Source organism: Syngnathus floridae, chromosome 2 (assembly GCF_059516105.1).
Source record: "Syngnathus floridae isolate MCC-2025c chromosome 2, RoL_Sflo_1.0, whole genome shotgun sequence".
Classification (NCBI taxonomy): domain Eukaryota; kingdom Metazoa; phylum Chordata; class Actinopteri; order Syngnathiformes; family Syngnathidae; genus Syngnathus; species Syngnathus floridae.
The window spans coordinates 20,444,361-20,461,435 of record NC_142414.1 but is presented as its reverse complement, the minus strand read 5'-3'; the positions used below and the strand labels follow the sequence as shown (position 1 = coordinate 20,461,435).

The window sequence follows — 17,075 nt, the reverse complement described above, 5'->3', positions numbered from 1 at the left end:
GAGCTATTCCTCAAAATGAATTTGACAGAACAGTTTTGGGAAATAAATGTGATGTATTCTCTGTGTTCTCTTGTATAGGTGAGCGGTCTGGAGATGAGGAAGTGGATGGATGAGCTTTTTCCTATTATCATGGACATGCTGCAGGACTCCTCCTCATTAGCCAAGAGACAGGTAGGTGAACTTATTCAAAGTACTGTAATTATATTTCTCTTTTAGGCAGCTCCGATGGGCATAATTGATGATTTTTAAAAACAATTGCACACCGAAGCTAGAATAGTGTTTGAATTAGTATTTTCAGGACAAGAACTAAACAAACTGAATAGTGAATTCACTGGAAATAAAGCTCAATGTGTTCCACGAGCTTGTTCGAATTTATATTAGTTTGTGTTTGAAAAATTAAGTTTCTCCATAAAGAATAAAATGGAATTTCCCAGTGTCTGTACAGGTAACATTTGAAGTAACATTATATCATAGGTCATTAAAGTGCAAAAAGTTGTAAAAGTATGCAGAGTAACCGACAAATTAGCATTCTATGAAAGGAACATGCCAAATGACTGTTTTGGTTCATATATCATATCTGCTTGTGGCTGTCCACCAGGTGGCGTTGTGGACTTTGGGCCAACAGGTGGCCAGCACAGGCTATGTGGTGGAGCCCTACCGAAAATACCCTTCCCTTCTTGAGGTGCTGCTCAACTTCCTGAAGACAGAGCAGAATCAAGGCATCAGGAGAGAGGTATGCACGAGTGCCTCTGTCCTCGTATTACTCTCGCTTTCCTTCGTAGCGTCACAATCACTCAGGAGTTCAGCGACACTTAATGAGGCCCAGCAGTTCACATATGCTAAACAATGTCTGCTTGTCTGTTTTGATTTCAACCAATGAGTCATCATCACATGAATACAAGCACTCCAAGATGCTTTCCTACTTTTCCGTAGAGACATGAAATTTTGTGCGGTGATGTAATTGGTAATTGTTTGTTTCCCTACCTGTTGCATAATGAGAGTATTAGGGAAGGCAGTGTACAAGAGTACATGTGATTTGGAGAGGAAATAATGACAAGTAAATTTATCTTTAGAAATAATAGTATCATAGAAAACAAGAAAAAAATAATTGAGCTACAGCCGCAGCATATGCCACTGTTTGTTAATTTACTGAGGAAAATTTTATGCCAAGCTTTGTTACATTACGGACTTGTTTGGTTCACATTTGGAGTCACATTTGTTTTTTGAGTAATTGAAAAAATCCAAACTGGGCATCATGTTTTGCAGTAGTTAAAAAGAGGCAATGTTTCATTCAGATCCTACTTTTCCACTTACAAGGGAATAAATGAGGAAAACATTTGAGGTGCCGGTATGCCTTAATAGCCTTGGCGTGGGTCTATGCTCTGTCATTGCTCTTGGGGCTTGTGTGTTTTCAGAAAATATTCATAAAAATTTGCAGATTCCCACTACTTAGATGACTTACTGTCATCCCCTCCCCCTCCAGGCCATCCGCGTTCTTGGCCTGCTTGGAGCTCTGGACCCGTACAAGCACAAGGTGAACATTGGCATGATCGACCAATCACGAGACGCCTCTGCAGTCAGCCTTTCTGAGTCCAAGTCCAGTCAGGATTCAGGTATGCCTACAAACACAGAAACTAATCTTTGCGTAGGCAGCACTTTTTATTGTACTCTGAATATTGATTAGTTAAACACTGCAATTTTTTTGTTCTTTGAAAAAAAATAGTGATATTAAATTCTCAGCAGCTGGAAAATTTGCTCTGTATATCCACACCCACATCACGGCGTAAAAAAGCTCTCTGATCATTATTCACTCATGGGGACAAAGAGCCATAATTTTTTAATAGGTGTAGTAGCTGCCTTATTACATTAAGCATTATGGAAATTTGCAGTGTCTGCCACATTTTAACACGCATGCTGATCAAAAGACATTTATAGCCTAGCCAAAATAGATTGTATTTGCATTTACATTTGAAAATATATACTGCATATTTCAATGAGGCATGGAGGATCCAGTGCATTTGCTACTGCAAACTCCTGTGGATGGTTTTGGAACATGTAGGGTTATAAAAACAGAACATGTGACGGCACAGTTAACGTTTCAGAGATGTGTGTAAAAGCAGTTTAACCAAGCCATTCAGTATGTCAAATAAAACATATGGTTTGGGATTGACTTCATCAGCTCTTTTTGCATTTTGGGTTTTTATCGGGGTATCTAATTGTGTAAGAGTGAAAATTGTAATTCACCCCTAACCCTTAAGCCTCTATCACTGTTCAGACTCATGGATTCTGACTTAAATAAGGGCTTGAATTAAATATACAAACACATCTTAGAAAGTAGATAAAGCGATAATTGTATAAGGTGAGATAGATTTTGACACGGAATCTACATGCAACCATGTGTATCGAGTACCTCCGCCTACATCCCAGTTTGTGTCTTGACTTCCAGTATGGTAATAGTCTTACCAGATAGTTCTTAAAGCTAATGGAGTCCAGCCAGACCTGAAGGATCAGGTTTTATGCCTTGGGAGATTTATTACGGTCATTTAGTGGAGTGTGGGTTTTTAGGGCACCGATTTTGCCTGTCTCATTTGTCATTGGTTCTGCCCATCTTTTCTTTAACTGTCTTTTACTATTGCTCAAAATGACTTCAATATTTGTTATCATCAGTTCAGCTACTGCATTTAACCACATTGATTACTTATTTTAAATAAACAGCCCATTTGCTATCTTCTGCCACAAGTTGTAGATTAGAACATGAAAAGGTACAAAGACCAAAACTTCTCTCTTCAGCCTGCTGGCCAATTGACGGTCTGTTTAGTATGTCTACAGCCCTGAGTCTTCAGGGAGATGAACGCTCTTGCAGAAGCTCAGTGAGACCCTGAATATTCGACATCTGTCTAGTATCAGACGTCTGTCTAGTTCTCCACATTTGAGTGGCCACACTAAGACTATAAGCATCACCTTTGAAGAAAAAAAACATTCACAAAACTACTCAGAAGGACACAGGGACCAAGAGTCAACCAACAGCTGTCATTTGAAGTTTGAGATTATGGTATGTCAAGGTAATGGCTTATTACAAAGACAACAATTGCCATAAATTCTTGAATTACCAGCACTCAAATATTACACACAAAAAAACGTAGATGCTGACAGTCTTCATCAAATGTACTGAATAGAAGACTGCACTACTATGTAGTTTACAAAGGAACATTCGTGAATCTTCATTTTCACTATTCTCACACATATTGGAGCTTTGTGATCCATTATGAGAAGCTATTTGTAGTGTAGTAGTTCAAATAGCAGAACCATGGAGCTGGTGTGGGAATCCAAATCGTGCGGATTGACTGAGAACGACAACACAACTGTTCCCGATGTTTCCATCATGTCCTGTCATTTTCTCCTCATCCCAGCTGACTACAGCACCAGTGAGATGCTGGTCAACATGGGAAACTTGCCCCTGGATGAGTTTTACCCTGCCGTGGCCATCGTTACTCTGATGCGCATCCTGAGAGATCCGTCACTGTCGAACCACCACACCATGGTTGTCCAGGCTGTTACCTTCATTTTCAAGTCTCTGGGCCTCAAGTGCGTCCAGTTCCTACCGCAGGTCATGCCCACTTTTCTCAACGTGATTCGCGTCTGTGACGCCAGTATCCGAGAGGTAGGTCGCACTCCAGGCGGGCTCGGATGGTATCGAGTTCCTTGGCGTTAACACCAGTATTCACCTAGCCGGGACCGGTCTTACTCTCTTTCCTCCTTGTGTTTCGCCAGTTCCTCTTTCAGCAGATGGGAATGGTCGTGTGCTTTGTAAAGATTCACATCCGCCCCTACATGGATGACATATTCACCCTCATCAGAGTGAGTAATCATGTTTACTTTCCATCCTTGTAATCACGGTCCCCACTTTTCCTCATCACTGAGGATGTTCCAATGATTTAATATGTCACGGATGAGATGAGCAATGGGGAAGAAGGAAGACCTCGAGAAAAGCTTAGAGCAAAGGACTAGCACCAGTTGCAGATGTTTTTGCAAATTCTCTCATTTGGAACATGTTTATTGATTAGTCATCTGGTTCGACTGTAAATTCTTTTCAGAGTAGCCTACAGCGAAATACCTTTTGGGATACATTCCATGATTTTGCAATTTCAGTCTTAATGATAACAGGGCCCACTTGGTAATAAAGAGCTTTCCAGTTGTTGCTATCTATAGCACTGGTCAAAAGCCAGCTTGAATTAGAGATGCCTTTGTGTGTCCCTAAAAGTATTATTGACACTGATTTCTGAAATGTCTTGTGTTGTAGCACATCAGGTTTTTCAGATATTGTTTTTCAATTTGACCTATAAAAGCTTGTGCAATATGGATTTTATTACGTTTAAAAAGAACATTCCACCTGATGCACAACTTAACTTCTAATTTGTAAATATTATAATATAATAATATTACGCATTACTAAATATATTACTGTATTACATATTGTGTTTTTTTTATGAAACCCTAATGTGCTGGAGACAAAACAGGGGCAGATTCAGAATCAGCACAAAAAATTCAAATAGAAAGGTTTCATCATACATTTATTTTCTCAAGGTTTTGTGTGTTGGAGGCTCTGTCATGAGAGGTTTTTCAGAGGTAATGCTTGTGTCCCCTGACGTCCGGTTTTCAAACAGTGATCACTTCAGTCTCTTTACGCAAGCAGCTTCAAGGTGGAGGTTGTGCTCTGGATTTAACTCTTTTGTAACCCGATCAGCCTCTACGAATGACGTCTGTCCCCCACGTCACAGAAGAGAGCACATCACAGGCAGTTTATTACACAACATGGCACTCAAGGGAGGACCTGAAGAATCATATCAAATGTTCAATCAAATGTAGTCATTCAAATCTTTCCATTCAAGCTTTTCCAGCCTCCCAATTCCTTCACACACTTCATTACACATAACATTGGTAGCTGCAGTTAACAGCTCTGCGGTATGATTTCCGCTCAAATCGTCCAGTTCTTTTTCACTCTTAAAACTGACTCATGATACTCACCCTTATCACATGATGCCGAACAACTGCTAAAGCCAAAGAGTCTTCTGCACTGGAACACAATTAAATAGCAAGGCACAAAATATCGTAAGACTTTATTTGTATTTGTACTTCCTTTCAACTTTAAAATCACTTCTTCAACGGTGATAAATCCTCGAGAGAAATGATTGAAAGAACCACGCGGTTGTGTCTCAAGTCCCACCACGTTAATAAAAGGCAAGTGAAACAAAGAATCTATTCATTTTTTTCCGGCCTAACTGCTGCATCCAGATGAGGGGGCTGGAATAGTCATTCCCACCGTCCACTCATTTGTTCGGTAGTCAGCAGCCACAGGCTGGAAAGGCAGGAAGTCAGCGTTTGCCCCGTGGCTACTTGAGCAAAAACACCCCCATCAGTCGTTGGTACTTCAGGTGCTCTGTCTTAACTCCACGGGCCAGTATCTCTCAGGAACACAGTGGTCATGCCCAGCAACTCTTCCTAAAATAGTGTCAAAATCCTTACCGCAATGCGACGTCATCTTACTTACCAGTAAATATCCTCACCTCTCTCCCACTCCCGACTAATATTGTGACACTCCCTTTTCCTGGATCCAACGCATGAAAACGACTCCAACTCAGAAGAAAAACCTCTTGTCCCATTTTCTCAGACCCCACATAAATCCTCATCACTAGACCAGAGCCGGGGTTAAAGGCTCTGGAATCCACACTCTGAATATGCGATACCGCACATAAAAAAAATTACACATGTTCCATAATTGGAATAACATTTAATAAGGTCACTCATATTTTATAACAACCTTCAACTCTGTGCGCTGTTTTTTTACTTGACTGTCATTTGGTTTGTGCCATATATTTGATCGGACTTTCTGATCGTTTTAAGCCACAAAGTGATATTTTGCTGGCCAGTTATTTTTAAGAGGCCCGTATCTTTTATCAGTGTACACTTTTTGAGTTAGTTTATGACTGAAACAACCCACATGCACACGTGCCTTGAATTCACATGTCAATATTGAACAGCAACAACACAGAAGTAAACAAGAGGTAAATCAATAGACAAATCATATTATTTTCAAAACAAATCAATTCTGTTTTTGAAAGAGGCTTATTACTGTTTCTAAGACGATCTGATTTTTTATTTAGTAAGTGTGCCACATGGGTGCAAAGAAAAAGATCCATCTCTAGAGTCTAATAGTTTGTGATAGTCTTGTGATTCATGTAGGCTCATAGAATTACTCTTCCTGCTCATATCTTAGCAAACAAAATAACAAATGCATACTCTATGGTTATTTTACTATTGTTACCGGGTAAACTAAAGGATACTTTTGTTCTTCAGGAGTACTGGACACCTAACAATCCCATGCAGAACACCATCATCCTTCTGATCGAACAGATTGTGGTGGCCCTGGGGGGAGAGTTTAAACTTTACCTGCCACAGCTCATCCCGCATATGTTGCGTGTCTTCATGCATGACAACAGCACTGGACGCGGTGTTACTATTAAGGTAAGTGCAGGGTTGTGCTCCCACAAAAACAACAATCTTTGTTCGAAACGCACCACTTGAAACAATGACGGCTGGTGAAGACATGCGCCTCACATTTTATAGTTTTTGAAATTTCGCCCCAGACTGAAAATATATTGCATCAGGTTGGAAGAAATGTCAGAATCAGAATCATCCGAATGTATCATACCACTTTATTATGACCTACTGATGTATGTGGATCACTGTGATTATAATTGAAATACAAATAATTAGTTCCAGGGTCAAGCTGCCACCGTCAGAAAACCTGTTTTGAATTTAATGATTTTCTCATTCAATTCCATACAAGAGGAAAAATAAGTAAGCCACGGATGTTACAGTATATAAAAACAATAAAGCCGTTTGCCTTAACTTGGATATGAAGCGAAAACACAGCTGTCTGGTTTACGTCATGCAACCTCTGGTATACATTCTTCTGGTCACACATTCTTTTGTGAATGCATCTTGTTGAGGCCGGTTGTCTTATTAAGTAAGTGAATCTATCCTTTTGTTACCTGTCTTGTATCGTCATGCAATGTTTGTGCAACTTTGTACCTGTGGGCTGTTGCCATTTGGAGGTTGCGATATAGTTGATTGGATTCCAGTTCTGTCTTCTGTTGTCTCCATTCAACTCATTCAGGGCTAAACTGTTCGTAATGCAGTAGCCAAAAGACAAAAACTGCAGACCTGCAACATCCATTCACTCTTGCGTTAGGTGCTTCTGTTTTTTTTTTTTCCTAGAAAATGGTTCATGTTTCAGGGTAAAGGTCAGGCCATAACGACATTATAGTATGCTAAATGGTCATATGCAGTGCATTTGCCCTCGCTACCGGTTAGTCTCCGAGGCTCTAGTATTAGATAACTGTAGCCTGTAGACTGGGTCATCTATGAGTCAGATCTGGGTCTGAATTTGACTCTAGAGGATTGGGGTGTTGTACAAAATTTATCGAAATGGGACTCCGGTTACCCACTAATCCAAAGGAAAAGAAAAACATACTTCCATCATTCCAAGGAAGCGTTCATTCTATAGTACGGCCGTCTTTCAGCATGCACATGCACCCTTGCCCGCCTCCACCTCTGCTTCCTGCTGTCGCGCCATGTGCACATTGAAACGGGGCGCTGTCTTCTCAATATGTTTTAGCAGCTGGAGGTATTCTTACGCACAACATTTCATAACACACTGGGATTGTTGCTAAAGAATCTTTTTAGAATCGAGTATGCTATCAATTATTCCAACGGTTGCCAGGTAATTGTTACAGTGAGTAAATGGTGATGCCATAAGAGACCGATTAAGATGTTTGTGCTGAATCGTGTGCTTTCATCTGCAGCTGCTGAACGCCATCCAGCTTTTCGGGGCCAATCTTGATGACTACCTCCACCTGCTGCTGCCTCCGATTGTCAAGCTATTTGATGCACTTGATGTGCCCCTGCAGGCCCGCAGGTTTGTACCACACGTCTGTCAATGGAGTGTTGTGTTTTCCTGAAAATGCTCTTTAGTTGAACCTCACTCAGTCTTAAATCTCTATTTGCATTAGAACATGTTCTTTACAATATGTTGTATTTTAATATTTTAATTATTGGTATTTTCTTTACAGCGTTAATTATGTTTGACCCCCCGCCTTCCTTCTCTGTGTCACAGGGTTGCCTTGGAGACTCTGGACAGGCTAACAGAATCCCTGGACTTCACAGACTACGCGTCTCGCATTATCCACCCCATCGTCCGGACGCTTGACAGCACGGCCGAGTTGCGCCCCACGTCCATGGACACGCTGTCCTCGCTCGTGTTCCAGTTGGGAAAAAAGGTAGCTCTTTGCTCTCAGTGGGGCTCTCAGATGGAGTGATTATTCAGTAGAACGCTTCCCGCCTTCCCACTGCTGTATGAACGGTATTTCAGTTATCCCTGCACCACCCCCTGCCCTTTATTACTTCCCGTTAGACAGCTTATGTCATGGTCTGTTTGTCAGTGGGGGGGTTTCGTTTATGAGCACGGATAAGGTCACATTTACTCGGCCTCCTCCCAGGCTTTACCCTTCCTCATTCATCAACACTATCGTTAGCATTCCTCATGTAGCCACGTCTGGCAACATGCGAAAAGGAAGCTTTTGATGTAAGCCCCATAAGTAGTTTGATCCTCATTTATTTGGCATATGGGTAAAGGGATTTAAGGGTAAACAAAATTAAGTGTGTAATTAAGCCCTTATATAGCCTTCTATTTACTTTCCTTCACCTTGCTTCCATCTGCAGTACCAGATCTTCATCCCCATGGTAAATAAAGTGATGCTGAAGCACCGGATCAACCACCAACGCTATGACGTACTCATATGTCGCATTGTCAAGGTGAGCACCTCTCCCGGTTGTATGAAGTAAAACTACAGAAAAGTAAGGAAAAATACATCTTTACACTAATTTGCCCTAATTAAGTGTTTAACAATCATATGGTAAGGCGAAATTTTCGAGGAAAAAAAAATCAAAAAAATCAAGCAAAACCCTATACATTCATTTGTAACATCAACAAATAATTAATAGTAATTCATAAGAATAGATATGTGCTTGTTAATTCACAAAACATTTTTCAGGTCAGCCCGGTTAGTCTGCGTGTGGCCTCTTTTTTTTTTTTTCATGCGTGTGGTCCTTTCATGTCTGTTCATAACAGGGCTACACTCTAGCAGAGGAGGAAGAGAATCCTCTAATCTTCCAGCACCGCCATCTACGCGGTAACCAAGGTGATACATTGGTCAGTGGACCGGTGGAAGCAGGACCAATGAAGAAACTTCACGTCAGCACAACAGCACTTCAGAAGGTCAGAAAGAACAAGAAATAAGAAAAACATCAGTGTGCGCAAATTACGGAATCAAACCAACCACAGCCTTGTGTGCAAGACATTTTAGTTAACTTGAGGTGGTGACTTAAAAACAGCTAGTGACAAATTAAAGGGAAAACACTCAAGCTTTGTGGCTAGCTGTTTATTGAGTGCAGATTTTCACCGGGTAACTGAAAGCCTTGATGATAAGTGAAAGAACAGCAACAACTCCAAGGCACGAGAAATAATGTAGCATCGCCAAAGACAGCATAGCACAGTGGATAATACCGCACTCAAAATGCAGAGCTTTTGACAGATTAAAAAATAATGTTAAGCTCCAGTTTGCTTCCATTTTTGTTTGTCACTCCGTTCATGTGTTAGCTGCAACTTTCTGGTTCGTAGGAGATGATGTAAGACATTAGGAATGGCCAGGAGGGGCCAAATGCCTTCCGTGATACCAAAAGCTGTGCAAGTGGTGCAAAGAATGAAAATAAGTTCCTCTCGCCGCACCTTTATTCCTTCTGCAAATTTTTTGTGGAAAATGTTATGTAGTATTTGCATAATTTCTTTGACAAACTGACCAACAAACCAGTGCTTCTCAATGATGCTTTTTCAGTCATACCACACCTAATTTCATGGAAATTGGTCAAGCAATTGCTGAGGATTTTAAAACATGACCGTTTACAACGAGCAAGTCAAAGTACTGCTGTATTTACATTGTCCTCTGACGGCGTCAATGATGAATTACATTGTATGGAATTAACATCAATTCTTTGTGTAACGGAAGAACTGAAAGCGTATTTGATTTTGTTTCAGTTCGCTGCAGCTCTGTGACCACAAGCAATTTAGAATCAATCAAATCTATCATTCTTTGAACTATTTCACGGTAGAAATGCAAGTGTGCATGGCCATCATCCAACAGACTGCTCCCACGTAGTTCTCAAAGGCCTCAGAAAACGATCTGTTGCTCACAGGCCTGGGGCGCCGCAAGAAAGGTTTCCAAAGATGACTGGCTGGAGTGGTTGAGACGCTTGAGTGTTGTCCTCCTGAAGGAGTCTTCCTCTCCAGCGCTGCGATCGTGTTGGTCGTTGGCTCAGACCTACATCCCACTGGCCAGGTACACCACCGCATTAGTCATCCACAGACTAAAGTCTTAGAACACCTGTCCTGGCAAAAGATACAGACAGGAACTGGAGATGGAAGAAAATGTGGTGTTGATCTCCTGTTTGCACAAAGATTTTAAGTTCATCATCTGCCATTGATCCATGAAAAAAAGCCTTCCACAAAGGAAGCATAGACTATCCAAAATGGCATCAAAAGTTAAGATTCGGCGTGAAGAATGGTGTCTAATTAACCCCTGATTAATCTGACAGTTCATGAAGGGCTGTGACTTTTGTCCATCTGGGTTATCTGACGCTATAAAAGTCCCTGTTACTTCTGTAAGAATTAGAATTTAACAAGCTGTTATCTGTCCCAGAATAATGGAAAACAGAATTGCTCACTTTGTAGCGCTTGCATTATGAATAGCTAGCCCTGAGCATAGCAAAAGAAAAGGCAAATGTTGTGAATCTGTGTACTGGTTGCAAGCACTAGTAGCTTCCAGATGTGACCAAATGACTAAATTTGAAGCAGATTGTGCTTGGTTAATCAGCGCGTTAAGGTACTTGAAAGACCGTGTCCTCCTATGACAACTCCAAGTGAATGTGTTTTGAACCTTTTGTGCATCTCTGTCCATAGGGACCTTTTCAATGCGGCTTTCCTTTCCTGTTGGTCCGAGCTAAGTGAAGACCAGCAGGATGAGCTCATTCGCAGCATCGAGCTAGCGCTCACGTCGCAGGACATCGCGGAAGTCACGCAGACGCTACTCAACCTGGCAGAGTTCATGGAGCACAGTGACAAGGTCGACATTGAGCAGTAAACTCCCAAACCTTACCGGCGTAATTAAAAGGCGGGATAAGAGAGGTCATATTTTGGGTGAACTCTCAGATGTGTTTTTGGACATGTGTCGTTTGAGAGGGTCCTCTGAAAATTTCCTGGTGTAAAATCCTCTTGCAGAGTATTATTGTACACGTAAGGTCATTGTGAAATTACAATTGTCAGTAGTTTGTTTACATGTACATAAGCCTTCATCTGGCAAAACTGGTCAACAAGCTCATCAGTGCATAGGAGTGAGTTGATGTAGAGCAACTTCCTCGGCTGACTTTGCTTGTTTTGAAATAAATAAATCTTTTCCAGGGGCCTCTGCCATTGAGAGATGACAATGGCATCGTGCTGCTCGGCGAAAGAGCTGCCAAATGCCGCGCCTACGCCAAAGCTTTGCATTATAAAGAGCTGGAATTTCAAAAAGGTCCTTCGCCCCTCATCCTGGAATCTCTTATCAGGTAGGAGGTTGAAATTCATTTCCTAATTGAAATTGCCTGTGAATGCTGAGAAGTTCGTAGCGTGACCAAAGTGCCTACGACGCAGTTAAATTAAGGAGTGCTTAGTATAAACATATCACAGCACAGACTTCTGCCAAAGCTAAAACTAAAGATTTATTACCTTCATTTCCTTAATTTCCTCTATGTGATTAACAAAGCACATCAATCTAATGGCAAAAGGGAGGTGACGAGTCATACAGATCCCATTTTTTTTTCTGGAGGCAAGACAACAAAATGTAACAAGATCTTGCATAAGCATAACAAATTATCACCATATCTGATGCAATTTCTCAGCAATATAAGCTTCACATTAATTGGTTTTTCCATTGTTTTTTTAACTCACTTGTACTACAACTTGAATTCCTGAAGGATATTCCTGGTTCTATTTAATGCTTTGTGAAATGTCTTTCTGTTTTTAATTAAATATTAGTGATTGTGAATATTCTGATTGTATGTCAATTTAAAGTACCATTAGGTAACTTGCTTTATTAACATTGAGAACTTAGAGGCCAGTTTCACATCTCTTTTCTATTGATTGTTCCCTAGTAGTTAAGCACAGTTTTTGTCAGAAAAATCAAGTTTGACAGGTGACTTAGACACAGACCAACTGTTAATTTTGATAAAAAAAAAAGAGAAAATCAACACAATACACATGACCCCCCATGACCTTTCAATATAATTCGTCATGTTTTCCACCTCCTTTGTGTTTACATTATTTCTTTGTTTTTGAAATGGCGTGCAGAAAAGCTGTTTTCCAGGCATCTAATTGGACATTTGCCCTTTTTTTCCATCGATGGGTGTCTGGCCCGGTTTCTCAGGGGCCTGTTTTCATTTTCTCGGGAGCCTTGATGATGATGAATGATGGGAGCAGGCACTCTAGTGTTTGCAATATCCCCATCTGGTTCTCACCTATCCAGAATTTCCCATTTATTCAAAAAAACACAGGCTGGTGTGTAAAAAGCATAATGAAAAATGGCTCTAATGAGTTGAGACTTTATTGAAGGAAGAAAAAAAAAAAAACACTCCCATGCGATATCTGATTGTTGTTCTGATCAAAGGCAACATGCTGCTGTGCGAATAAGTGATTAGTCACGGTTTGTGTTAATGACCTTCTGGTTACTGTAGAAGTTGTTGATTTTATTCTGTCACGGTGATCCTTTTGGTAAAATTTGAACATCTTTGTTGCTCCTTGGTGTCAATTTTGACAAAGTTTGATTCTTTGCCCTATAAAGGGTTACGTTTACATGGCTATATTTCTAGGCCCTCTAGCCATGGCTCATTTCAGACTATCTTTGTATCCTTATCCTGAACTGCAGAGGTATGCTGTTCATTGCGCATGTTCCATCTCCACTATAATGATCAAAGTCAGCAATGTTATACAGGGCAATGGGCTGCAAGATCTGAACCACATGTTAATAATAAATGTCTAGCTTATAATGCTTGTGGGCACAATGGAAATGGTTGGAAATGGAATTTAAAATGAGGTTTACGTTGATCTGATTTTTTTTTTTTTTTTTTTTTTTAGAAGGCTGCAATTCATGAATGTCATTCACAGTAGCCATCCAGTCTGCCCTTTTATTTTTCTCGTATTTTTTTTAAGCTAAAATGCAGTAAAATTTCCTCAGCATAGCACAACCAAATTGAGTGCCCCACATGATGCTAAATGAATTCAACATATTTGTTAGAAAACCTTGTACTTCAAAATAGAGTAAACCCTCGCCACATCGCGGATCGATTATCACGGCCCATCGCTAACATTTTCGACCCCGTCTGGTCTCCTGTACAGGTAGACGTTGAATCTTTCATTGTACATGTTTTTGAGATGGCTGGCTCTTCTTGAATGTATATTGGACGGAATAGCAGGCTGATAAAATGACAGACCCACCCCAGATGCAGTTCATATACAGTACAGTGCGAATGTAGTTTCGGTCCAACCTAGTCTAGCCAATTATATAATTGATGCGACTCGGAAAAGCTCACATTATTATCGTTTTCCACAATGTTTTTGCAGTTTGATGACTTTCGTAGAATTGGATTAGCGAGTCTTCCACCACATTCCAAAGGTCTTTTGGTGGACTTTATTCCACCTGTACTTTCTTCCAAAAGGGAGGGGATACCATTACAGCCTGATTTAGATGTAAACCTAACATAATGTGACACCTTGTAAGCTGACAAGCCTACTACATATTTTCCAGAGGCAGGAGCTTCTTTTGAATGTTTTTGTTTGGGAATAATATCAGTGCTTTAACAAACTTATTGATGAAAACATAGCAAAATAAACCCATGAAGCATGTTTCTTGATGACAGAATAGTGTATTGTGGGTGGTCTTCATTCCTGTGATAGCAACCTTAGGACCTTATGTCAGGTGGTCAGAGTCAGAGGTCAGTAACTCAAAGCAAATAGGTTTGGTATGAATGGTGAGAATACTATATTATGCTTTGAGTGAGTCACGTTTCAAAGTTAATTGTTAGGCATGTCATTTTGTTTAAAAAATATTTTTATTTTCTGTCACATAAAAATGGCATATAGCTGCTCTGTACACATTTCACAAATGACAAATTTTAGACATCAATAGTTGGTTTTAAAATAAAATGCAGCACAAATAAAATATATTTGGCCCTATTCTAACAGTTGAAACAAAAGGGTTTTACCCATTCATGACATAAATTGTAACCATCTTGACGTATCTTTGCTACTGATCAAGTAGCAAAAAAATGTTTTCTTGATGTTTGCAAGTATAAATGAGTCATAATCCAGCCACCCATGTGGTACAGTGGGAATAAAAGAGCATATATTTAAGATTTAAAAAATGCAATATTTTACTGATCAATATATTAAACACAATTACAATTTACAACCACACCCAAATACCAACAAAACATTCAACTGACTTAAATCTAATCAGGCCAAAAACAAATAAATTGACTTCCTTTGGCAACTGCGGGAAAGCCATCATTTGGCTGATGGCGTATAAGTTGAGATCTCATGGGATCTTGATCAAGGATGTACATCTGTAGAAATTATGGCTGGAAATTTACTGGCCGGACCTTCATCTCCACCTTTTTGAGGGAGTAATTGGGACCATGCCATCCATACCAAGTGATCCCATCTGTGCTCTTCATGTGCTCACCGTAGCGGTAAAAGACTCCATTCAAGTTTGAGTCGGTGCAGCAGTTGTACCAGTAACCACCTACAAAGAGGTGACATTGAGTTGAGACAATGAACATTCATGTTAAGTTGTTTGGCAGTCTCTATAAAACTGTCATTGTTCCGTTATTTGAATTACCTTTGCGTAATGAAGCGCAGTCATCGACACACTTGTCATTGTCTTTGTTGAGGGTGCTAAAGTTGGTATTGTTATGGTAGCGCAGGGAATCTCCAGCATTGCCTCTATAGTGGGCAAGGAAAAGCCTGTAGCTGTTGAGCTCATTGGCCACGGTGAAAAAGCCATACTCAGCATAACGAGTCTCTCCTTCCCAGTCCTGCGTTTGAAATGTTTAATTGAAGCATAATCATTTTTTTGCACTCATACTAGTGGTTATAAAAATGTTTCATGCATGGTTTTATGGGGTTTTTTTCCTTCTTAAAAGGATCTAGACCTGGCATTGCCAGCACCTACCTCCATCTCAATCCTTAGCACACTGGGCTGCCTTGTTAGACGGAATATGTGGTCATTGCCAAGCCAGAAGTCTCCGCGGATGGATCCAAATCCGCTTTTGTACTGCTTCCAGTCACGGTTAAATGACGTCAGACCAATTTTACGCCTCTGGATAAGAGTCCAGCCGCCTCCGTTTGTCTCCATATCACAGAACACCTAAAAACGATTTTCAGTATGTCTTACCAGAGTGAAAATCCAAACATTCATCATGCTCTACCTGAATGATAAAGTTAGAGAACACCAAATACAGAAAACCTCAGTATTACTTACACTTAGCTCAGGGGTTCCCAGGAACTCATCTTTTGGAAGTTTGTACTCTCCAGAGATCTTATAGTTCTTGGTGTAGAGTGATGAACAGTCATAGATGGCATCTGGATAAAAGAACATTGTCAGTCAACCGTCCCAAACAATTAGAAGCTAGATATGCATCCGGTAGTTCATTCTCTTTCTCCCCTGCATCACTGTGTAGTAGTGTAAAAGAAGTAGGGATGGATTCCTCTGATATCTTCTAACAGGTCTTCTAATGACGTCTTAAATCTAGCCCAATCTAAGTCCCTTCCTGCTCTGTGCTCTTGTCAAATTTTGTCAAGTTGTCCTGTTCACTTTCGTAGTGACCCTTGTCAGACTACATGGTCAAGTTACTGAAATAATAAATGATGTCATGCCTGGTTTACTTCGCTGCGGCAGGCAGCACTGATTAGTGTTGTTTTAACACTGAAACGGCTTTGACAGGTCAGCTTGACAGTTGTCAGACTTGCAGTTCCAATTAAAGGATTTTGTCTAGATATAGAGAAGGCTAATTAATGATTTTCTCAGGTATGTTTGCAAAGATACCGCCTGATGGTGAATGATCATTGGAGGTGGGTTAAAATAGTAGCAATGCAAAGAGATTCTAACACAAACATTTTAAAATACTTCTATTTGGACTCTACAATAGAAGCATGGATACTCACCTGATGTTGTCTGTGGAGCGGACTGCAGAGACTGAAGCTGCATGATTTCCACGCGGTTGTTAATTTCAGAGTACTTGCTCTCGGCCTCTGTGACCCTGGCTTCCTGCTGGCGGTTTTGCTTGTCCAGGTCTATGATTTGCCTCACGACGTTCATCAAGTCTGCCTCCTGCTTGCGACTCAGTTCCCCAAGGAGACTGGTCAGGTTGGCCACTTGAACCTTTAGAGAACGCACCTCATCGCAGCACTGAGCCTTGCTTGGCTTTGGTGGTTTCAATGTCTTCCTGGGATTCTGAGCCCAAGTTCCCGCCACCAGAAGAAGGGTGACTGCCACAATGCTGAGATTGACTTTTGACATATTGAAAGAAATTGTTCTATAGTTTGACTCTGGTTGTTCCGAATTGCTTTTGGAGCCCAGACGCAATCAGTCGAGTTGTGGTCGCTCAGTCGCTCTTCTTTGAATGGCAGCTCACTTGTGTTTCCTCAATGAAGACCTCCTCTCGAGGAGCATCTTAAATATTTGCATGTGGTTCCTCCCCCTTCTCCCATGCTCAACCCCCTGGATGTAAGGCTTCTCTCATCCCTGTCCCTCTACATTTCCTTCAAATTTACTTTCACTCATTCGACAGAAGCTGTACTTACAATCTGCTTGGTGTTTTTTTTTTTTTCTTCTTCTGGAATGTAATGTTTTTTTTTTTCCTCTTTCCGT

The 17,075-nt window shown here is 40.7% G+C and overlaps 2 protein-coding genes across 2 annotated transcripts in view; one reads left to right on the top strand and one right to left on the bottom strand.

Moving 5' to 3' along the window:
* The window catches only part of mtor (mechanistic target of rapamycin kinase), a 53,956-nt gene that overhangs the window by 6,025 nt on the left and 30,856 nt on the right, over positions 1-17,075 (top strand). Inside the window, exons 16-28 of the mRNA XM_088368208.1 lie at positions 79-171; positions 599-733; positions 1,484-1,613; positions 3,411-3,661; positions 3,772-3,858; positions 6,355-6,522; positions 7,866-7,978; positions 8,177-8,339; positions 8,782-8,874; positions 9,191-9,337; positions 10,312-10,454; positions 11,075-11,237; positions 11,573-11,718. Coding sequence (XP_088224334.1) covers positions 79-171; positions 599-733; positions 1,484-1,613; positions 3,411-3,661; positions 3,772-3,858; positions 6,355-6,522; positions 7,866-7,978; positions 8,177-8,339; positions 8,782-8,874; positions 9,191-9,337; positions 10,312-10,454; positions 11,075-11,237; positions 11,573-11,718 — 1,832 coding nt within the window. The remainder of the gene's footprint in view (positions 1-78; positions 172-598; positions 734-1,483; positions 1,614-3,410; positions 3,662-3,771; positions 3,859-6,354; positions 6,523-7,865; positions 7,979-8,176; positions 8,340-8,781; positions 8,875-9,190; positions 9,338-10,311; positions 10,455-11,074; positions 11,238-11,572; positions 11,719-17,075) is intronic.
* angptl7 (angiopoietin like 7) lies at positions 14,238-16,875 on the bottom strand. The gene is made up of 5 exons (XM_088368352.1): positions 16,370-16,875; positions 15,687-15,787; positions 15,378-15,572; positions 15,045-15,240; positions 14,238-14,948 (listed from the first exon to the last, which is right to left on the bottom strand). The coding sequence occupies exons 1-5, from the start codon at positions 16,722-16,724 to the stop codon at positions 14,779-14,781; spliced, it is 1,017 nt and encodes a 338-aa protein (XP_088224478.1). The 5' UTR covers positions 16,725-16,875; the 3' UTR covers positions 14,238-14,778.

Coding starts and splice junctions, on each gene's coding strand:
- angptl7 (XM_088368352.1), bottom strand. CDS start 16,724: ATGTCAAAAGTCAATCTCAGCATTGTGGCAGTCACCCTTCTTCTGGTG. Junction 15,788..16,369: donor CGCTCCACAGACAACATCAG/GTGAGTATCCAT, acceptor TCTTTTATCCAG/ATGCCATCTATGACTGTTCA. Junction 15,573..15,686: donor TGGGAACCCCTGAGCTAAGT/GTAAGTAATACT, acceptor AATCGTTTTTAG/GTGTTCTGTGATATGGAGAC.